This window comes from Malaya genurostris, chromosome 1 (assembly GCF_030247185.1).
Source record: "Malaya genurostris strain Urasoe2022 chromosome 1, Malgen_1.1, whole genome shotgun sequence".
NCBI classification, from domain to species: domain Eukaryota; kingdom Metazoa; phylum Arthropoda; class Insecta; order Diptera; family Culicidae; genus Malaya; species Malaya genurostris.
The window spans coordinates 12705721-12728312 of record NC_080570.1 but is presented as its reverse complement, the minus strand read 5'-3'; the positions used below and the strand labels follow the sequence as shown (position 1 = coordinate 12728312).

At 39.8% G+C, this 22592-nt stretch overlaps 4 protein-coding genes across 8 annotated transcripts in view; 2 read left to right on the top strand and 2 right to left on the bottom strand.

Moving 5' to 3' along the window:
• LOC131432768 (uncharacterized) overlaps positions 1-5351 on the top strand; it is a 126434-nt gene extending 121083 nt beyond the window's left edge. The window contains exons 8-9 of one of the 2 annotated variants that reach the window (XM_058599282.1): positions 2409-2560; positions 2786-5351. In XM_058599282.1, the coding sequence (XP_058455265.1) occupies positions 2409-2560; positions 2786-4608 (1975 nt within the window). In that variant the 3' untranslated portion in view covers positions 4609-5351. Of the gene's footprint in view, positions 1-2408 lie in introns of both variants that reach the window. The other variant, XM_058599276.1, reaches the window with a different exon arrangement.
• Positions 5352-5513: 162 nt separating this feature from the next.
• On the bottom strand, positions 5514-11802 carry LOC131432800 (elongator complex protein 6). Of its 2 annotated transcripts, none has more exons than XM_058599324.1 (2): positions 11622-11802; positions 5514-6280 (listed from the first exon to the last, which is right to left on the bottom strand). In XM_058599324.1, exon 2 carries the CDS (start codon positions 6277-6279, stop codon positions 5548-5550), a length of 732 nt encoding a protein of 243 aa, XP_058455307.1. In that variant the 5' UTR covers position 6280; positions 11622-11802; the 3' UTR covers positions 5514-5547. The 2 variants fall into 2 exon arrangements, with proteins under 2 accessions (XP_058455307.1, XP_058455316.1); XM_058599333.1 differs by lacking the exon at positions 11622-11802 and adding an exon at positions 10925-11043.
• Positions 10901-16383, top strand: LOC131432783 (mitochondrial dicarboxylate carrier-like). Of its 3 annotated transcripts, none has more exons than XM_058599302.1 (5): positions 10901-11035; positions 14880-15224; positions 15279-15405; positions 15470-15602; positions 15662-16383. In XM_058599302.1, the coding sequence occupies exons 2-5, from the start codon at positions 14939-14941 to the stop codon at positions 15983-15985; spliced, it is 870 nt and encodes a 289-aa protein (XP_058455285.1). In that variant the 5' UTR covers positions 10901-11035; positions 14880-14938; the 3' UTR covers positions 15986-16383. The 3 variants fall into 3 exon arrangements, with proteins under 3 accessions (XP_058455285.1, XP_058455278.1, XP_058455295.1); XM_058599295.1 differs by lacking the exon at positions 10901-11035 and adding an exon at positions 14406-14554; XM_058599312.1 differs by lacking the exon at positions 10901-11035 and having other exon boundaries at positions 14591-15224.
• Positions 16384-17656: 1273 nt separating this feature from the next.
• On the bottom strand, positions 17657-18928 carry LOC131425217 (uncharacterized protein K02A2.6-like). The gene has a single exon (XM_058586952.1). The coding sequence runs from the start codon at positions 18926-18928 to the stop codon at positions 17657-17659; it is 1272 nt and encodes a 423-aa protein (XP_058442935.1).
• Between the last annotated feature and the right edge of the window lie 3664 nt (positions 18929-22592).

Below are 22592 nucleotides of genomic sequence, written 5' to 3'. Positions count from 1 at the left end.
AGAAAATAAGAAGGCAGATACTTCTCCTAGCCATGGATGATGTTACCGTTTCACGCTTATTGCCAACGTTTCGAAGGTTTATTGCTTCAAATGGCAATATTTTTGAGCAGCAAATGACAAAAAAAAAAGGCATCTCTTAGGACAAAAAACAAAAATGGTTGTACCAGTTTTCAGTTTTGTTTTATTATGATTACATGGCTACTTTGATGGAAAACTGCTATTGTGTTGAACAGCTTGTCAATTGACATAGTGACGGAAAATGCTAGCAGGGTTGTGCTTTACTGACAATTATATCATGTTATTTATACTATGTTCACACTATCGGAAAATAACACGCTTTAACGTAGGTAATCACCCCTATTCTGTACGTCGATCGATTCGAAATATTCCGATCGAATGTGCAATTTCCATTTTGCATTCCGTTCGTGTTGGGTATGAACTCGAATATCATTCGTTACAGTTGTTCAATTTTCGAACATTACTCGATCGACTTGCGTACGTATTACTTGACGGTTCCGTTTACTAAGAAATGAATAATATAAAAAGAACGTGTAAGTAGTGTTGCCAGCTTTTATGGTTAGTGTTCGAGATTTCAAGTGTTCCCGAACGAGAGTCGATCGAATCATACAAGTCGAACGGAATAAAGAATGCAAAATTCGAACTCGAACGAAAGTGTACATACATAGAAAATTTCGCAGAACTCGGTAATTTTCAACAGCTGAACGTTCGGTAGTTAAATTGATTACCGATCGTTCGGTAATTGCTGAACTGTCAAACAACTACCATAAACTGTAAACCAAATGGATCTAACTGATTGTTCGGTAATTTTTGGTTTGTTTGTTTTCCTTTGGTTAAAATTCTGGATTTTCGGATTTAAAAAAAAACAACACAAATTCACAAAAACGAATGAAGAAAATTCCAACCTTTTGTGGCTATGGTTTTATTCCACGAAAAAAAAGGTCAAATGTTCCGTCGGATTGCAGAATCGGGGTGAATGTAAAGTTAAAACCGAACTGTTAATACTTATATTACGTTATACGCATGGCATAATGTTTGTTATTGAAATTGATTACAAACAAAGTGCAAACATGTCTATGTCGCAGAAATTAATCACTGCGTTTTCTTTATCAATCAACGATTCGATAAAGATACTTTTGATTAATATATCCGTCCTTTGATTGTGTTTGAAGCTGGTATTGTTGCACGTTCGCTTATGCATCAAACTTTAAACCTAGGATTGAGCCATTTAAATGGTATATCTTTCTAAAAGTTTCACTAGGAATCGATTGAGAAATATGTCGAAACCAGAATTCCAAATCGAAAAGTAGTAATGTATTCTAATGTACTAATAACATATTTCTTTATTTCACACATATCGATTTTTGTTAGTGTTAGTTCGGGAAGATGCAACGATTCACAAATTTACGAATCGTCCCTTTTGAAAAAAAAACATCTGTCGGAAATCCCATGATTCAACAAGCTCTCCTCAAATCGATTTGATACATTATTTATGGGGAACGTTCCGAGAAATGGATGGGTGTTACTGTACAAGGGCCAAATCGAAAATGATCCCTCCGAAGGACCGATACTTCTTTTCTGAAAAGCAGAAATTATGTTTTTTTTCTAAATTCTTTTTACTAAGGTTTTACTGACTTATATTTGAAGTGAGATTGTTAATTCTTATTTTTATTTCTTCAGTTCCTACAAAAAAGTTTCTTTTGACAAGCTTATGCTTTATTTCTTGGTAAACATGGCTATCTGCCCACAACTCTACCAGCAATTCTATGTGGGCTTGGCTTTACCGATTTTTGTTTAGTTTTTTATCCACACGGTTTCGCTTTGTTATTCTAACTTCGTTCAATTTTTTCAACCGGATCCATTTTCACTTCCCTTCACATAAAACAGATTTGAAGGATTTGTTCTACGATGATTACATGGCTACTTTGATTAAAAAACGGGTTCGATAAAGGCTTGTCAATTGACATGGTCGAAAATGACGCAAAGTGCTGACAGGGTTGTGATTGACTGACGACTATATCGTATTATTTGAGGAAAACATGTTTTAATGTGACGTTTTTGAATATGGAATAGCGTGATGGGAAAATGTGCTATTTCGCTTAAAACATGAAATCGGAGTTATAACATGTTTAAACGCATAGTGTGAACATAGTATAAGTTTAAGTTCACTAATTAATCAATTATTTCTGTGCCTTTGTGCCGTGCCGGTAATCATGTTCTGTTTATCGTTCATACTCACAACGGTGTGTAGTTCTGTTAGTCGCATGTTCGTCACATTTCCACTACTGGGTAGGTGTTGTTGGTTTTACCAAATTAAACCTGTTTTCTGTTTTGTTTTTTGGTTTGTTGACAGCTCTGCACCTGCTAACCGATGCTTTTATGTGTTTTAGGTCTGTGAATACCGTGAAAACCGATTCATCCCGCAGTACCGGTTCAACGCACACGATGATGGCATCGTCGCCCAACTCACCGGACGACATGAATTCCGCTTTGCTACGACCGTCGAGCGAAGTGGACGCGCTCAGCAACAACAACATGTTCGGTAAATTTAAAGGCTTCACCCTGAAACCCTTACCCGAAACGGGTGTTAATCTCAAATCGCCCAAAGTAGCCTTTGTCCATCCAGTGTCCAAATATAACGAGGACCCGAGTAGTACCGTTCCCAATCGCCCAGCGCCCCCCGCACCAAAAGTTAAGCCTGCTACATCATCATCATCAACTGCCCACACGGTTCAAATTGGTAACAGTACCTATAATAAACCGGCAGGTATCCTCCATCAGATCAACGGGTACAAGCTGGCTAATCACGAACACCAGCTCGAGAATGCTCCGGCCCTACCGCCCCTGAATCCGGGATCAACTGCACGTCCTATCATATCCAGTCCGATTCTGGAATCGTCCACCTGTAGCTCCCGGGAACTGGTGTCACCGCTGAAACAGCAAAGCTCCGGTAATGCCAAAGTTCCGATACGGCCAGCTCCCGTTTTGCCTCCTCAGCCCGTTCTCGATAATCCATCCGGTTCCCAGGAAACCATGGCCAACCCGGAGATTCTAATCAACCCAACCAGTAAAGATAAAAAATCCAAAGAAGGAAAGCTAAACCGAATAACGTCCTACCTGAAGAAAGACGACAAACCTCAAAAGCCGGAACCTAAAAACATCAAAATAGCCGACAAAGAGAAGCTGAAAAATCTTCAAATCTCCGCACCGATGCCAATCACAGCCGATCTAGCTAAAAGTATGCCCAAACTGAACGAATCGGAACCGATTACGACTGTGTCGTCGGTCAGTGTCCAGCGAGCGAAAAGTATGCGAACCCCGGAAGTGACCGGCAAACGGATGCCGGGCGATGGTCAGGCTGCTACCGAATCCCCTCGAAAGCCAACCACACTTAAGAGACCCCAAAGTATGGTAGGGTCACGACCTACGATGCCTCCGCCGCGTCCTCCGGTTCCACCGGCACCGGCCATCACCGGTATGAAAATTCCCGGTGTTGCCGGATATCAAAATCCACCGGCTCCGAAATCCGTCACCATTGTGACACCACCGTCACGAAACGACTATGACGATTGCAACGAAGTCGGAGGACCTGTGAAATCGCTTAGATCTCCTACGGCACTCGGCAGCGATAACATTTACTCGGTGATTGATGAATCTCCATCGCCGCCGAACACCGTATCACCACCGACCCTATCGTCCGGCAGTTCCGAAAGTATGGGTCTCCTCGGAGAGATTGTGAACGAAATGCAGAGCCGCGGGAGTGATTCGGTGTACATAGCGACAACGGTGAAGCGTGGAACAGGGAAAGGTCAGGCACCACGGGCCACGGAAGAAGAGGATGACGAAGACGAACCGACCTATGTGAATACATCCGAAGCTACAACTGCCACGGACGAAGAAGAGGATGAACCCTATCCGCCAAATCAGACATCCAACGCCAGCAGCACCACATCAAGCGGCTATTTGAGACCATCCGCGATCAACACTCCCATAGCTCGAGTGGCCCCCTCTAAGCCAGAAAGTGTTTCAACTAATTTAAGTAGCTTTAAGAACGGTGGTATCATGTTGAGTAGTCTGCAGTTCCAAGGTCCGGTGGAGTCCAGTAAACCGGCGGTGGTAGCCAAAACCAAAACCACTCCGGCACCCTACAAACCGTACCACAGCACACTGAGTAATACGCGTCCCGGTTCGGTTGTAGCAGCGACCAAATCCAAAATCAACCAGGAAAAGTTAGCCAATGGTGGCGCGGTCACGGAAACGTCCAAACCGAAACTAAGTCGAAACCCTACACCACCCAGTCTGTCGACCGGAGGAACATCATCGAAGAAACCTACCAACAGCAACAGCACCGTCCGAACGAGAAGTCCATCCCCGAAAGGATCCATCCAGAATGGTGGCGGCAGTAGTCTGGCGGCCAATGCGAAGGCCAACGCACCCCAGAAGCCCAAAACTCCGGCCAAACCGGAAAGTGTAGTAAAACCGAAAGCCGCGAATGCCAACAGTAAAATCCTGACAGCGGCGGCACGGCCGGTTCCGGGAAAGGTTTCCAATGTGGCGTCACTACAGCAAAAATTTGAAACGAAAAAGTGAATCGAATCGACGTGCTCTGCGGGGCATAACCTAACCTATACTGAACTGAACTCCGTACTAACCGTGTTTAGGCCCGTTCATATTATGTTAATATGATAGGAAATCGACAGTTGCTTATTTAAGAAATTTCACTTCGAACGAGAAGACAAGTAAATCTTCGGATCCCGTTACTCCAATTTGTTATGAGGCGATCGAGCAAGCAAAGAACAATCATCAACTTCACATTACTGTTAGGACAAAACAAAACAGCAAATCTGCCCAGTTATACCGTTTAAAGTTGACAGCTTAGAGCTACATTTTTACATTCGCGTTTCGATCGATATCGAATAGTTGTAGACTAATCATCGTGTAAATAGGAGCCAAAGAAGAATGTTTTTTTGTGTAAAATGCTTGACTACGAATAAAGAAATGAGAGTATGTACTGTGTTAAGAAAAACGTAGAACTAAGAAAAATTTGTAAGTGTGTGTAATATGACAGCAAAAATATCCGGAATATTCGAAAACTGTGTAGCTTATTTTGCACTCTCTATGCTGCAGGATTATCATAAGAGAATAGATCAAAAAACGACAGCAAAAACATTCGCATCGATCATACGGTTCTGCTGAATCGCACAGAAAACGATGCGATGACAAGTGAAGAGCAGGTCGTGCGATGATGCTTTTATACTTGAATATCAAAAACGAAAACAAAAAAACTATAAGAAAAATTATCACAGTCCAATAAAAGTTCTCTTTTTTTTAAATCAGATTATTTATCGTGGTGCAATTGTGAAATCTTTGTTCGTGTCCCCAATTGATAAAATTGTAATTTTCTCAATAGTGTCTAGTATCCAATTCGTTCTTGATTCTTGACGTCGACGTCATCAACTTTATACCAAGGGCTCTTTCTGAAAAACAAAAGTATGTTGCAGTGAATTTCATATATTTTGTAACTTTAAATTACAAATGTTTAATTCCAATCTCGCCCGGCACGAATATCCTCACGTTCTTATCGTTGACCTTGTACAGTACCGATTTCTCCGGTTGCAGAACGCATAGCAAGTCATTTCCATCGTCAGCAGGCCTTCGGCTAACGCTCAGCCGGCCGTTCACTTCACGAAAATTTCCGGAACTCATCTGATCCAGCTGTATCACTGTTTGGGCCATATCATCCAGGTTAGCACAAAGCCTCTCGAACAAATCTGCCGTATTAAGTTTTATGACGAAGGACTGTTCGGAACCAGTCCGTCGAACCATGAGCTGCTCTACCAGATCAATCAATTCCGACTCCGTATGACCGTAGTTTAACAGATGCGTCAGATCATCGATGATGACGGTGACCTTCGGTGATGAGGCCAACGCCTGCTCAATTCGTTCCCGAATGGTGTCCACACTCGGACCGATTGGATAATTTCGAAATACCTCGGCTCCTACGTCCAAAACCTGCAACTGGCCAGATTCTCGTGCAGAGCTCAGATTGAAGGCTAGTTTCAGACAGGCACTGCTGTAGTGACTGTAACCATGATGACATGCCACTAGCAATATTCGGGCGTCTTTATCCGACTTCAAACGATGGCCAAGCACCGAGGCAATGAGGAAACTACCATCGACTGCGGATTGTTGTTTGATCAGCGTCAATCCGGGCAGACGAGGATCGCTCAAGCCGCAAGTTGTTAACAGTGGAAGCGCCATTCTGTGAAAAAAACAACACCACATGAGAACGATGTTAATTGATTTAATGATTCTTTTCATCAGTGTTTATCAATATTTGTTTAGGAACTGTTAATTGGTTGCGAAACTTGAAACCGGTCCAATTGCATATGCGTCCATTCAAATCGATGTAAAAATAAGCATCGGAACCAGCACACGGTTACTAACTGACTGGCGGCGACGTCATTTCAGGAGTTTACGCTCATGCTTACGTTTTTTAAGGGGTGGCGTTTTTATTTTTTTTTTCAAAATAGAAACGAAAACATATATTCTAGGTGACAGCCGTCTGGACAGCAACTAGCACACATGGGAATAAGATAAGTCTACTTTGAGGAAAGCGATGTGTGGAGTTCAAGCGCGCGAAGGTATAGGGTTGCCGACTATGACCGTCGATGAGTTTTGGAAAACGATGACTATTCATGGCATGTAGAATATACAAAACAAGAGTATACTCGTATATCTGTTTATTTATTTTGTGTTTTGCTTTGTTGGCAAGTGCGAAGAGGACTTTAATTTTTCATGTAAGTTGGAACAATTTTTTTTAAAATATATTGTTTTGAAAATTACCTAAATACCTATCCTTAATGGAAAATGAGATTTGAATTATTTGTATTTTAGAGACGGAGCACCGTCAAAATAAAACGAATTTAAAGATTAATCAAAGTTTCGTCCATCGTTAGTTACTACTTTTTTCCCACCTCTCAGCCAATTTTCGAACTCCGTTTAGAAAAAAATATCTTCTTTTGAGGTGATTCAAGTTTGAAGGCAATTTTCGATTTCTGCGAAAGATTGATGATTTGGCAGATCGTGCTGCATCCTTCAAGAGCAACCAGTAATCAGAAGGAGCAATGTCGGGAAAATACGGCCAGTGCGGCGAAATATTCTACTTTAGTGCTTCCAAATATTTTTTTACGATTTTTGCAACATGAGACCGAACGTTGTCATGCAGGGAAATAATTTTATCAAGTCTTTGCTTGTGCTCCGACCGTTCTTCTCGTAATGCACGGCTCAAACGCATAAACTGCAGCCTTTACCGATCACCTGTTATAGAATATATGACCAAATGCACAACCTTTTGACCTTTGAACCATGAATATTTCGGCTTTGGTGTTGATGTTGAGGTCGGTAGCAACAATTGACCGGGAATAGCGTAGTATTTTTTCTTCTTGGGGTTATTATAGAATATTCATTTTTCATTCCCAGTAGCAATTCGATGTAAAAAAAAACCCTTTGTTGCTTTTGAATCAACTACTCGCAAGTGAAAAATCGCCATTTCAATGTCCCTCGGTTTCAGTTCATAAGGCACTCAAACTGCCTAGCTTTTGAATCATTACCATGAATTTTTATCGTACAGAAACAGTCCAAAGGTTTCGAATTTAGTACTTTAATTCTGTTCCTTGACAAAAACGACTAGACTAAAGTAAGGTTCAAAGCTTGAATACAACTTACTTTACCATGGGGTGCCTTTTCAAAATTTACCCTCTGAGAGAGTGATAAGTTTTTGATCGTGGATATCTCTTGTTGTATCCAACGAATCAACAAAATTTTTGCTATACCCAATCGGAAATATGATCACAATTTTATGATAAAATTTTCAGTTGTGTGACTTAATCTCAAATAATTCAAAATTAAACTTTTCTGAAATGTTTGGTATAAACGAGTATCAAAGGGGATAATCCATAAGGCGCGTTTGACTTGCTCGTATTTTTAAAGCTTATAGCTCAGTGATCTGTGGAAGGATTAATATAATCTAACTACCAATAGAATCGAAATTTTTCAACTTAAACGTGTATAGCAACAGCATTAAAGTATTTCAATAGTACAATAGTATTGAAAAACCTGTCTCATTTGACCCATGTCAACATCAGCCAATCAGAACGCGTTCTGAGGAAGAGAACAAAATATCTGCTGCTGTACAACAAATCGTTCGATAAAAATGTTCCGAAAAGTGCTGAATATCGTAGTGAGTTCCACAATTTGGTCCTTCTGAAAGGTAGGAATGAATCCCGTACAGCATCCGGATAGTTTCTTTCAATGAAATGCAAATCCGAAATGAAATAATCGAAATTAAAATTAGTGAAAAAGCTACAAACGAAATCAGGTAAAAACAAACCTCTCAACAAAAGTTGGATCAGTTTGGTTTTTATCGCCACTGCGAGCAGATGTATTTTGTGTCGTTTGCAAAACTAGTTTCGCTTCCGACAAGAGCGATTTGCATTGGAGAAAAAGGAACGGTGGAGAGCATTACACAAAATCAGCCGTTCTAATGGCTCTAAAAGTTTTCTAAAGAACTTGAAGATTTCTTGCTCGCAAATCGAAGGGAAATATCCTCAGTTTAGTGCAAATCTAGAACTTTTTGATTTGATTTTTGCACGTTTCGCTATGTGAAATTCACAGTAATCTAGATCAAGTGAAGCCTTATTTGTTTTTGCGAAAAATGTGGAAAAGGAATATGCTTGCATAATTCTTACAATTGATCAACTAATTGATATTCGGAAGTGTTAAGGAACATGTCAGTTGTTTTCGTATTCACGACATCTAGTTATTTCTCTGACATTACCCACCCGCCTTTTTATGTAACTTTTCGTACCTAAAAATTTGTAATAATGATTTGTGACTGAGAAAGCCGTAGAAACTATTCAGTCTTGTGTTTATATGCACGATTCGTCGCCCGAAACAACTTTTGTTGCTATTAAATTTTCGATGTCCGGACGACACAAGCCTCTCTTCGATGCTCAGAATTATGCTGCATTCAATGCAAACAAATCGGGCTCGTTGGAGAGTGTTCTGAGCACGTATACCATTCAAAAAACACTCAACTATATGATATTGAGGTTAGACTAGACGAAATTGAAGCGGATTCTGAAATCTATCCTTTTTTCATCAGATGACTTCTAAATCGTTGTACTGTCAAGTGCAACAAAGCCTGGAGATCCCGAAACTGGACACTGGATGACCGAGTTTTCGCATCATTAATGATGATTGTCTAAATCGAGACATATTTAGACGAAGCATCATGTTCTAAAGAAGAGAAGAGTTGAGAATTGATCAAACATGGAGCTTGAGTCATTTAATAGTTGGACGCAAAAAATCCCGTGTTCTGAAGCTATAATCCCCGTACTGTAGCACTTCTCTGCTACTGAGACAACTTGCTAGATCATTGCGAGCATCAATGTACGGAAACTTGTTTTTTTTTCTTCATCTACAAACACCTTTCCAGATCGTAGGCTTTCGTAAGTATTTATCGACAAAAACGAACATTATAGAACTTTTGTCCTATAAATTATCAGTAATTCATCTTCACGTACGTTTAGTCGTCTATGAGGATGAACCCTTTGTCTTCTAGAGGCGTCTTTTGGCCGATGGATACTCATGAAGTGTAACTTATTTGAACTAAAATTAATTGTGATGAAAAGTTCAGAACTGAGAGAGGAAGCAATCCGGCTATAAAAGCATTCCTAATACAATTTCTTCGCGTTTCGCGTTTCGCCTTTGGCTCATCAGTGCTTAAAGCAGCTCAAATTGAACTGCCATCTTCGGCAAACAATACAATTTGAATCACTAAGCAGATGCAAAGTTCACACAGTTTATGTGACAATTTGAGGATAGTTCATTAGGTTCCATATCCTATCTGCCGTCTGGCCGCCACAGAATTTGAACATTTAGGGATTTTTGATGGCAGTTCAGTTTTAACTGCTTTAAGGGGGGAGTAAGGGATAATTTAAATCAAAAACACTTTTTTTGTAATTTTTGACGGAGAAACAGTAAATTTACTTAAACTTTTTCTATATTATAAAGCAAAATTTAAATAATATTTGGGTAAATTTCCGTATATTAATATTGAAAAATAAGGCGGTAACAGAGCATTCCCCAACACCTCTTTTGAAAATCACGTTGCGCGGAGAACACGATAACTCGGCGTAGAATTATCTGAAATCAAAAATGTTCTTAACTTTACTTAAAGTACAAGGTTTTTCTCCCTCTTCTGTTGTTCTCAAGTTATTATTTTGATTTTTCAACAATTCGTGGCATATTTAAGCAAAAAACGCAATTTTACGCTGATTTTTCCGCCAATTCTGAAGTGAGCTTAATATGAAAATGGAAAAATTTCAAAATCGATGAAATCTCTATATCGTGACGATGAACAGAATATGGTCGCATAAAGCCGTGCCCGTAAGTGAAACATATGTGAAGGTGAACTTCAACACAGTTCCAGATAACCTGCATGTGACTGCCATGGAACATCACATTTATTCCGAGAACCTTCAGATACAACAGATGTCTAAATTCATCAAGAAGTTGCCAATTTGTCAAGCGATTTGTACTTGCGAAGAGCGGAGCACATCTTTCGTTACCGCAAGCATTAAGAATGGACAGATGTTTTTGGAAGAGTGTCTCTAAAAGCGGCTTCTCTGTGAAATATCATCCAACATACATTGCAAAAATTAAAAAAAATAAGCAATTTATGACCAAACAGAAAAAATTAAATGTTCCAGTCATCCACGTTCTATGGATGGTCACCCTATCAGCTACTCAAAAGCAACCCCGATTTTTTTCGTTGCTTTCCCATCACTTTCATCAGCAACATTCTTCTCATCCATTCATCCGTTCGAGCGGCAGAGCATACCCATGCCATCAACTGATAATCGCTCGTATCATTAGTCCGGCAACGACCAGCAGTCAGTCCAGTGCATCATCTTCCGAGCAGTGTGTAGTAGTTGTTCACGTAGCGCCTCAAGTAAGTGATTCGTCCCTTAATTGGATCCAGCGAATGATAGCTCATCTAGTTTTTAAGCGGTTTTATGTAGGGTTGTTCTGGGTTTTAACGGTTGATTGGCATGTGCTGATGATGATTCTGGTGCAAATCTTACGCAATAGGAGTGCCGGGTGTGATTACCGGAACAATTTTGTGCTGAATCATTTAGGAACTGGTTCTCCAGAGAATTGTATCCTGTGCTACGAAATGTCATATGTCATTGAAGTTCAAATATCTTCAAGCAACGATGGAACCTTCAAATTATGTTTTCACTGACGGTACCATTCGGTTGAAGTGCAAATTATGTAACAACATTATGATAGACCAAACAGGCTGATAAGCCTAACCAGACAGAGTGTCCTGTTTCGCACTGCCGGTGGAGTCGACCTTGGCAACATAAACCGAATGATCATTTATTGCACCAACACATTTACACATTTATTCTTCGGTATATCATAGAATGTGAGATAGTAAATAAACCTTGATCAACAGTTTCGACCATTCATTCGGCATGGCAACGGATAGTTCACTGATTGTGCGATTATGCTAATGGATGAAGTAAACTTACCTTAGTGACTAATATGCACCATCAATGCAAATATTTCGCGTTAAATTGAAATATACAACAGTTTCGTTATCACGTTCGCGAGCTCTGGCAAATGCACGTGTAAACAAACTTTCCGACGGTGCACGAATGATTCAGCGGTGCCAGATCGAATTGTCAATTAGCAATTAGTAGTGATTTAAAAAAATCGTCAAAATTGTTAGATTAATGAGTAAAATGGGTATCCAATATTTATTAGTTTGCAAATTGTTCGGTTAGTTTGAAAACCGTATGACCATAGATTACAAACTGTGCAGGATTTAAAACGAATCGACAAAATTGGCATCCCTGGAATGATTCCTAATCTATTCCCGCATAGCGTTTTGGCTACCTGGGCAGCCATGGCCACCAGACGGCTACCAAAATTGATTCAGTGACGGTTGTCAAATCCTATTTGACAAAACAATGTCGCCTGTATCTAAGTTAGCCGAGCGTTTTTATCTTCTCACCTTCGCTGAAAATGTCAAAGATTTCAATGTGGAAAAATCCTGGCGGATACGGTTGTATCGTTTGAGTTGTATAACTGCCAGCGGTGAGGCAGTCGGTCACCAGAATGTCTGCCAGCTATATTTTTCCAGCTGGCAGCGTTTAGTCAGCCGTCTGGCAGCCATGCGTATGCGGGTTCAAGTGCGACATTTGAAACGGGCTTATTCATATACATGCTACCAGGAAATTAGCCAGTATTAGGTATTTCTTTTGCAAATGCGCATTTAAAGTAGAGATGGGCAAAACAGCTGATTTCAAAGAACCGTTCAGTGATGCAGGGTTCTATCGAAAGAACTAGTTCTCCAGAGCCGTTCGTTCTTTTCATGTTGTTTTTTTTTGTTCAAAAGATTGGACGAGACCTTAGGTTCGGTAGGTTAAACAAGCAAAAAAAAGGTCCCACAAATTAGAACTGAGGTTTCGTGATAAAGCTTTGAATGTGCACAGAGGAACTACCGTTCTCGAGAAACGAACTGTAGCTCATTCATTCTTTCAAAAAAACTAGTTCGCGAACGAATTGCCCATCTCAAATTTAAAGGGGCAATTTCAGACTAAGAGTGAAACTCGCATTCGAGTAAAATGCTCCGAATAGCATTCAATATCGTAGAAAAACGCTAGCACTGTAGGGAAGCCAACCGATTTGTTCGACATTTTGCTCGTAGAAGTAATTGTCAACTGTTTTGAAAGTCGGGGAATCCCTGGTCACCTTCGGTTCTTCTCAGAATTCAAAGCATTTTAAAAAGAACTAATGAGATTGTACTTGAAATGGATGATTTATTAGTAGAACAATGTGCCAAAATAAATGTGCATTTTTAAAGTGATCTGTTTCTTGTCCACAGCAGTCTTACGTCTATTTCTCGGATATGTCTCTAACATAACCTACTACACGTTTTTTCTATGGTATTGCTTCTTAGAGCCGAGGCAAACATACTGTTTCCAGTTTGGACACAATTCTTTAATTGAAAGTAGAGTAAACGGTAAAATAATATGAAGACTTTACTAATGAGATGACTATTGGTACAATAGCCCTAACTAAATATCTATCATGTGTCCCACAAACTATCCGTTAGAATATCTTCAATACGATAAAGAAATCCATCGTGCGCGCGAAAATAGCAGCACTGCGCACCCATAAAATTGATTGATGTGTGGGGAAAAATGTGAATTTCAAAAATATCCATTTAATATTTGATAATAAGCAACATCCTTGAAAATCTCCGGTTATAGCACAGTCTGGAAAAAAAAAACAAATCGGAATTATCAACCACTACTATCGGGTTATCTACTTTAGAACAGAATTCATTAAGAAATAACACATACTGGGCTTATTTGTATGTGTGTACTAGAGATGGGCTAAACCGTTCGTTTTAAAGACCCGATCAGAACTTGATAATTCTATTAAATGAACTAGTTCAGTTAACCGTTTTTCTGAATGTTTGAATGTTTTTCCGAAAAAAATGAGACCCATTAAATGTATTTTGTTAACGACAAATTCAATAATAGTGAATACTTTTAGAAATGTATTTGTACTAATAATCATTCTCTTTTATGCATTTTCTTTTTTAAAGATCGCGAATGTATGCGCGAAACTTTTACCATATTCCAAAAATCTACGACCGTTCAAAAATACACTCTCAAAAAACTGGATTACTTCCATTTCTCTTGAAAAAAAATGGATAACTATCATTCCTAAATGAATTCTTCTAGAAAAACTAGTTTTTTTATCGTTCGCGAACGGATTGCCCAACTCTAGTATGTACTGCAGAAAACGGACTGTGCTAATAATATTCTCGCAGGAGTCTAATCGAGTAGGGATGTTGAAATGTCGATCGTTTGATAACCCAAATAATCAATTGATATTTAATCGACTAGTTTGAAACTAATATTCGATTATTGAATAATCGAGTAATTCGTAAAATCCTTCATTCCTATAATTAGGTATAAAAAGTGCAATAATAGGTGCTACTCATGTTTTTTCAAGACGCAGTTTTATGTTCTACGTTACGTCCTTTTGAATTGTATCAGTTGAGTATTGGACAGCTCGGTTCACGAAAAGGAAAAGTCATGGTGCTGGTAGTGGTGAGTTTGTTTCATTTTGGTGATAAGCTCTGAGAATTTCAACTGCTATTCGCTATTCAAAACTAGATGGCAGTAATAGAAAGCAAAAATTTTGTTTAATTGTTATTAATTTCATATTAAAAACAATGGTTAACCACAATCTGAATCACAAATAATCGATCGATTCCAAGATTTTGATTTCAGCGTAAAACAATTATAATAACTCAAAAAACTCGTTCACCATGAAAGCTTGAAGGATGACAACATTCACCTGATTCACCTCAAACTGTCTCACACACATACGTCATTCCTATACACAGATTTTGTCACTCGTTCGGTGCACTGAAAACAGTACGGTAAGCTTTCTTCTTAATCTGTTAATTAAAATATTCTTCTTATCTAAAAATAAATTTGTCGTCGCAAATTGCATCGTTCAAAACACACATGTTGACAGAGTGTTTTGTTTTTATTTTTATCGTTGAGAGGGGTGTGTCCCGAAGAGCCAAATTTATCGTCTTTCGGTTTTCTGTGCTTGCTTCGGTTTGTTTACGTTTGCAGCTCCTTACATCACACACAGTGACCTTGCGCACGATACGGATTTGAAAGCTGACCGATCAGCTGATAATGGGTTTACTCAGAAGAGGACCAAATGTGGTTTCTTTGATGGTATTTTTTTTCCAGGGCAACACGGATCAGAAGGTCGTCAGCCGATTAGTCACTCAGTTCCATCCCCCCACAAAATGGCCGATGACAAACGGAAACGGGTCTCGTACTGGTACTTCGGTGGTTTGGCCAGTGCCGGTGCTGCCTGCTGTACTCATCCGCTCGATCTGCTCAAGGTCACTCTGCAGACCCAGCAGGAAGGAAAAATTTCGATGCTGCAGCTAACCGGAAAGGTCATTCGAACGCAGGGAGTGCTCGCACTGTACAATGGTCTGTCGGCATCGTTACTACGACAGCTGACCTATTCAACCACCCGTTTCGGAATTTATGAAGTCGGGAAGCAAACCCTAGGAAATGACACCGGTAAGTGCGTTGCGATAAGAACGGTTTTCCAATATTCATCTTGTTCTTGCGCAGGCTTTTTCGGTAAAGCTTTGCTTGCTGGAGCAGCTGGTGCTGCGGGTGGTTTTGTGGGCACTCCTGCCGATATGGTCAATGTACGCATGCAGAACGATATCAAATTACCAGCCGATCAGAGAAGAAAGTAAAATTTAGATTTTGCTACTGAGGGGGAGGAAGCCCGAATTTATGCTGTACTTTTTTTTCAGCTATAAACATGCTGTCGATGGACTGTTCCGTGTCTTCCGCGAAGAAGGATTTGTACGCTTATTTTCCGGTGCCTCTACTGCTACCTCGCGTGCCGTACTTATGACCATTGGACAGTTGTGTTTTTACGATCTGGTATGTTCGCTTGGATTGCACTGTGATTTGTATTGAATTATTTACTTATCCATTTTCAGGTTAAGGACATGCTACTTAGCTCGGGTCACTTCGGTGACAATCTGACCACTCACTTCCTGTCGTCGCTGACGGCTGGCGCGATTGCGACAACCCTAACTCAGCCGCTGGACGTGCTGAAGACGCGGGCTATGAACGCTAAACCCGGTGAATTCGCCAACGTGTGGGCCATCGTCAAGTACACGGCTCGGCTCGGTCCGCTCGGGTTCTTCAAGGGTTATGTGCCGGCCTTTGTTCGACTGGGACCGCACACAATTTTGACGTTTGTGTTTCTCGAACAACTGCGAATGAATTTGGGCTATCTGAAGCCGGAACAGAAGCAGTAGTGGTGGTTGCAAACGGTCCCAACGTCAATTGAGCTTGCTGTCTGTTCTGTACTTTTGATGTTAATGTTTGTTTGTTTTTTGTTTTTAACTATACGGGTAATCAATTGCTGTCTGTTGTGTTTGTCGTAGCTGAATGATAGAAATTGTTGCATTTTGCTTACTTCATTTCCGTTAAACTAGGGTCAAACAGAATCAAACTAACGTTCGCCAAAGGCATTCTATCCATGGGATAAGTTTACGAAATTACTCTGCAAGATCTGAGTACAAGTTAGAACCAACGAATCAGAAATAACATTCCGCTGACGCTAGCTCATTATTAGGGGAACAGAAAATATTATATTTTTGTAATTGTGAAATCAGTGGCAATGGATTATTAATAAAGTGTTTATTTATGTGAATTTATGCGGAAAGTCATAATTTAATTTCGAATCCCACAGAGTAGGGTAACAGAGGTATTTTGGCCCACATTAGGATTGATTTTATTTTGGCCCACTTTATAAAAATATCCACCAAATATTGTAATATGTTTAAGAACCCCTTCCGCAATAGGTAATTTAATATGATTAGCTTCAAATTGATGCAAAATGAGTTACTTAACATCGATAAAATCCGATGAAATCGATAAAGTTTGTTAGGTGGGCGTAAATATATGAAGTGGCCAAAATACCTCTGTTACCCTATTCATTTGAGCTATATTCAACCCGCTTGTAAGGAATTCTGGCAGACGGCAGAAACCTGACCGGGTTCTGTCAGCTATCAAAATAGTGACAATCCCTTGCTGGAATTGTATTGCAAGTTCGTTATTCCGAAAACATCGTGAGATCGGATGAACATTACTCTATTTCTGGTTTTATTATCATTTCTAACAAGGCCTAATGCACAAAATTACTTAACAACGCAGTTGTAAACAAGCAGCTTGAAATCACTTTTAACGGTTCAATTGTCAATGTCTCCGTTGATCTCTGGTTGCAGGGTTACTAAATCGCACTTTTTTAACATTATTTCGAATCATGACTGCTGTCGTTCCAAACCAATCCCAATTATTCGAATAACATTTTAATAAATCCGTTCAAGATAGGTCATAGATGATTTTGTTCTTACAATATACATTGAAGTTGAAAGCTTTATCTATAATTCAACATCCTCTAAGCTCTTAAGGTCTGTTTTAGTTGCTATTGATCCGAAGGAATGACCCAAAATAGTTTGGGAACCCCTGGTTTAGAGTATAAAATCGCTCAGTCGAACATCGGTACTGATTTGTGTCTGACTACTTCAAAACCATCGTCTCGGGTACGAGAAAGGCAAGTAAGCGTGAAGAGTTTTCCTGATTGCTTCCACAAGTTTGAAAAAAAAAACGAAATTACTGATCATATTTCTGATGACATGGAGAACGAATAATGTTGTTGCGTTTAGTTCAATTCGAGGTATTCACGATTGAGTTCTTCTTTCACAAGACGAATTTGGTTAGAATCGATAGTGTTAAAAGAAGAGCTAATCGAGTGCGTGTTATGGAAAAAACTGATTTATTTCTCTTGGTCATGGTGTAATACATATGGGTAGACAAAGTGTAAATCAATATGGTAAAACGAAAGGTATTGCTTTTAGATGTACATACTCTAACATCTCCTTCTTCTTACAAAAAGTTATATCGTAAGTTTCGAGTCAGTTCAATCAATACAAATCATAATCATTGAATTTAACGGGAGCGTGTGTGACACGTTTTGGACGGGAAACCTCCGGAACAACATTACTCGTTTGCATTGGTTGTTGTCTAATTCGACCCGGAGAGGTTGCTTCCGCGTTAGATGGAATCGATTCTGCATAGACTGGTGCTTCCAGATTGGCCGGCTTAATCATCATATTGTCTCGACGATACTCACGATCGCCGATAGATACGACGGTAGATCGATCAGTCACCGGATTGGTTACAGTTCCTCTAGCCCATTGTTTGTTTCCTGGATTAAGTTTCACATAAACTGGCTGTCCCATTTCCAGGTCTGGAAGTGCTCGAGTCTTTCGATCATAATGGAGTTTTGTTTGCTGACGATTTCGATATATTTTTTCGGGTACATTTTCTTCTATTTTTGGTGCGTACTTCTTTTCGGCCATAGGCAATCCACAACGTGTTCGCCGATTGAAGAGACGCTGTGCTGGTGAGCTTCCTATTTTGTTCGGAGTGTTACGCCACTGTAGAAGTAGCTCCCAGAAATCCTGTTTCGATTCGTTCGCTTTTTTTAGTAACAGCTTAGCAATTTTCACAGCTGATTCTGCCTTCCCATTAGCTTGTTGGTGGTAAGGTGCCGAAACACTGTGTTTAAAACTCCATTGTTTTGCGAAAGCGTTGAAATCTTCGCTCATAAACTGCGGACCTCCATCAGTACTAATTTCTTGAGGCTTCCCATGCGTTGCAAAGTTTCGTTTACATATTTTCACTACAGTTGCCGCACTTTGAGTACGTAATTCGTCAATTTCAAAATAGTCTGAATAATGATCGACGGTGATCAGGTATACAAACTTTTGACCTTTTAATTCACATTCAAAAATGTCCATAGAGATCTTCTGAAACGGATATAATGGAATTTGGTGCGTCTGCATCGGTTGAGCTTGTGGATTTGCTGAAAACTGTGTGCAAATGTTGCAATGTTGGATTCGCTGCCGGATTTGATCGGTGAGTCCTGGCCAAAACACCGTATCTCTAGCCAGTTTGGTAGTTGCTTCGATTCCGGAGTGACTTTTATGAAACTTTTCTATAATTTGCTTTCGCAGACTGCAAGGTATCAAAATACGGTCGTTTCGTAGCACCAACCCGTTGTGAGTGCTGAGCTCGTGTCTGTATTTCCAATAGACTTGAATAACGGTCGGGACTGTTTCGTACTTTGCAGGCCATCCGTCGATGATGTAGCGTTCAATCATTTGGGTTTCGGGGTCTTCTTTTGATGCCATTCTGATGTTTTCAACCAACTCATCCGATATGGGGAGATAATCCAACACACAAATTTTTTTTTTCGATTATAGAGGTTTTAACCTTAAGGTCATTCGCCTCTTCGGGTTGGGAACAGAGCTGCTAAATATCAATATCAACGAGCAACTTTGCACGACGAAGATTGGAAAGTTTATGTCACTGGATTGCTGCCAACCAGGCTATACCAATCATCATATATTGAGTGTCTGAGAGCCGATCTGTCATAACTTAAATTCTCTTGATATTATACTCACCAGGACGCTCATTGATTGCCGATGCGATTGATATTATCTTCATTACTCCTGTCACTGCTTGATTACGATGTGATTAAATATTAATCAAGCAGCATAAACATTGAATTAAATTCATGTACACCAATAAACTTTGAAATCCAATGACTTTTTACAAAGAACAATCAACTTTATCAATTTATGTTTATGTTAGTACTCTCATGGAATTTTTTACTTCAACAGGGAATAGGAGAATGAGAGAGAGAACAAAATGCGTCACCTGTCTTTGACTGAGTATACTTCTACTTGGTCATTGAACTATCGAGTATCTCATTTGACAGACACTTTGATCGTACCGATTACAGTTGACGATGATTTTAGTCAGTCTGTCATGGTCATTTGGCATGACTGACAATTTGCAGCTCTGGTTGGGAATCGAACCCGGGTGGGCTGCGTGACAGGGCATCGACTTACCCATCATGCTATACCCGTCCCCAACACACAAATTTGTTCTAGCTCAGTGGAATATACGTCATAGATTTCTCGACTGGTATTATCGTTTTCATTCGATGCTGCACGTGAAAGCATATCCGCAATTACTACATGTTTACCTGGCATAAAACGTAGAGTTATGTTGTAACGCTGAAGACCAAGAAGCATTCTCTGGATTCGCAAAGGTGCTTCTACTAGCGGCTTCTGAAATATTTTGACTAACGGTTGATGATCAGTTTGTATTGTAACTGGTCGACCAAGTATATACATTTCGAATTTCCGACAAGCGAAAAGGATAGCCAATGTCTCTTTTTCGATTTGTGCATAGCGACGTTCGGTTGCGGTTAACGTTTTAGATGTATATACGACGGGCTGCCCTTCTTGGAGCAGAAAATTGCGATTGACACACTACTCCAAGCGACCACCACTTGATATAGTATTGAGTTGAATTACTTAATATTTCAATACAATACACTCAGAAAAGGAGCAATTTTTTTTTCAAATTTGGTATATGTGAAATAAAATTTCACTCAAAATTTGAGTGATAGTTACTCTATTTTTGGTACATGTACATATAAAGTATTACTCAGTAAATGAGAAGACTTTACCCAAATATCGTTCCCAGTGGAAGAACTCAAATTTGAGTAACTTCGGAGTTACTCTAAATTAGAGTTGTTCCACTTTTTTTGTGAGATCCAACTCAAATTTGAGTAACTTCGGAGTTACTCTAAATTAGAGTTGTTCTACTTTTTCTGTGAGATCTTACTCATTTTTGAGTAACTATTTTTAACCGTGGCTTCCAAATGACAGACGTTGGCAAGCTTTTTCTTGCGTCAGTCACACGATTGCGCACAACATGCGAAGCTTTTTCGTGACAGCATTCATTTATCAAAACATTTAACCCCCCCCCCCCCCCTCTAAACACAAACAACAATCATTGCTGATTACCAGCTGCGTTGGTATTGGTGTTGGGTTAGCCTTCTGTCAAAGCTTCGTTCTACGCAACCGAACCATTCTTCAGCTGTGGTTCTCTTATGCCCCGTTTACACTTCTGCTGGTTGCCAGCATGCTGGTGTCAGTGTACTGCCCTCTTAGGAAAAAAACGTTCAACGGTGGTCCTTCGTTGGTCTAATACTTTGAATCATTGGACCACAGTTGAACGTTTTTTCCTAAGAGGGCAGTACACTGACACCAGCATGCTGGCAGCCAGCAGAAGTGTAAACGGGGCATTAAGGGCACTCCGCATTCGGCCGAGCCAACCGATCCGAGCTCTCCGGCGTTGACTTCGGCTATGGCTGAGCACGGGTGAGCGCATGTATAGGTACGCCGGACCCGACACAGTTGCTACGGTGCGAAAAGCTCGGTGAATAATATCGTTGCCAAAGATAAGCTGCCCTTACACGTGACAATATTATTGTCAATCCAAAGTATTGTCAATACCATCAATCCAATTGGTTTGATAACTAGAGTCCGAGTTTTTCGAGAAATTCAAGTGTTTGGTGCTTTAAATATTGCAAATGAATATTAAAATATTGAGAGAAGAGGCCATTGCACATATTTAACAGTTTCTCTCTGGAGAGAAAGTATTGTCGGATTGATGGGCAGTTTTGATTTTTTGACAATATTATCGTCAATCCAATGAAGTTTCCATTACACGATCAAAAGTATTGTGAATACTCCTTGTATTGACAATAATATTGTCTCGTGTAAGGGCAGCTATATGAATTTTATGTCGGGTCCGGCGTACCTATACATGTGCACGCCGGCAGCTCAGTCATAACCGAAGAGCGAAAAAAAGATCGGCGATGGAAATGTCGGCCGAATGCGGTTTGACCATTACTCTACGTGAAACCGAAGTAAATCAAACTTTCTCTCTCGCACGCGCGCTCTCTCTCACTGTCTTGAATTGCAAGCCCCAGCCAGGGTTGCCACATTTAAATCTGCATTTTTCAGATGAAAAATCCGAAATCTGTATCGGGAGCTCAAAAACCTTTATTGGAAATCTGTATATAGAAATGATAAGAAATCGAAGCACAACGGGAGGAAAAAGTCTTCAGAACCCAAATTTAATGAAACCAAAACTTTTCTTAGTCTGAATTTTATGATGTTGTAGTTTAAAAAACGCTGGAAGTTGTTTTTGCGTTTGAGCCTCTCGAAATAATGATTTGACGAAAAACTTTTAAAATAAAATCTGAAAGTGAGAACTTAATCTGATTATTTTCACTTTCGTTCATTAGGTAAAATGCAATTGGGAATCTTTCTCTTTTACTACCTTACGTTATGGCCGAGGCCATCATCTTTCCAACAATTTTTGAAAGCATAAGCAATTACACTAGTTGTAAATAAAAGTAAGCATAAACAAATCTTTATTAGCAGATAGAACATCTGTGTTTACTGTCCGTAACATACTCCTTTATATAAATTATATCCTCTTTTTAGAATTATTTTCATTTTGAAAAAACAATCAATACCATTATTTTATAGATTTTAACTCGATCATTGTTCAATTTTAAATCCACGCTATCAAAAATCTGTACAAATCTGTATTTTTTGCCAAAAATCTGTAATCTGCATATACAGAATCTTGGTCACAAATTTATCTGAAAAATCTGTAAAATGCAGATTAATATGTATATGTGGCAACCCTGGCCCCAGCTGATGTTTTGAAAGAGCTCGCCGTCCGCTCTCTCATCACGATGATTGTCTCTTGGCAATCGCAACGCAATCTTTTTCAGCATGTTGATTGTTGGTCGGTCGTTTCCGTCGGTTTCGGTCCGATAGTGGGTGGTGGGGTAGGCAACCAGAGGCAAAACAAGTTTTTCTCGCCTTCTTTGAGACGTTGAAATCTCGTTGTGGAACCACCACACGGTTAGCGCCAGCAGCAAGGCAAATCGAAAACATAAGCACGACGCCGCTTGAGTGT

Excerpts from the sequence above, each read along its gene's own strand:
- LOC131425217 (XM_058586952.1), bottom strand. The coding sequence starts at position 18,928 with ATGGCATCAAAAGAAGACCCCGAAACCCAAATGATTGAACGCTACATC.
- LOC131432800 (XM_058599324.1), bottom strand. The coding sequence starts at position 6,279 with ATGGCGCTTCCACTGTTAACAACTTGCGGCTTGAGCGATCCTCGTCTG.
- LOC131432783 (XM_058599302.1), top strand. The coding sequence starts at position 14,939 with ATGGCCGATGACAAACGGAAACGGGTCTCGTACTGGTACTTCGGTGGT. Across the intron at positions 15,406-15,469 it reads CCAGCCGATCAGAGAAGAAA|CTATAAACATGCTGTCGATG; the intron begins GTAAAATTTAGA and ends CTTTTTTTTCAG. Across the intron at positions 15,603-15,661 it reads AGTTGTGTTTTTACGATCTG|GTTAAGGACATGCTACTTAG; the intron begins GTATGTTCGCTT and ends ATCCATTTTCAG.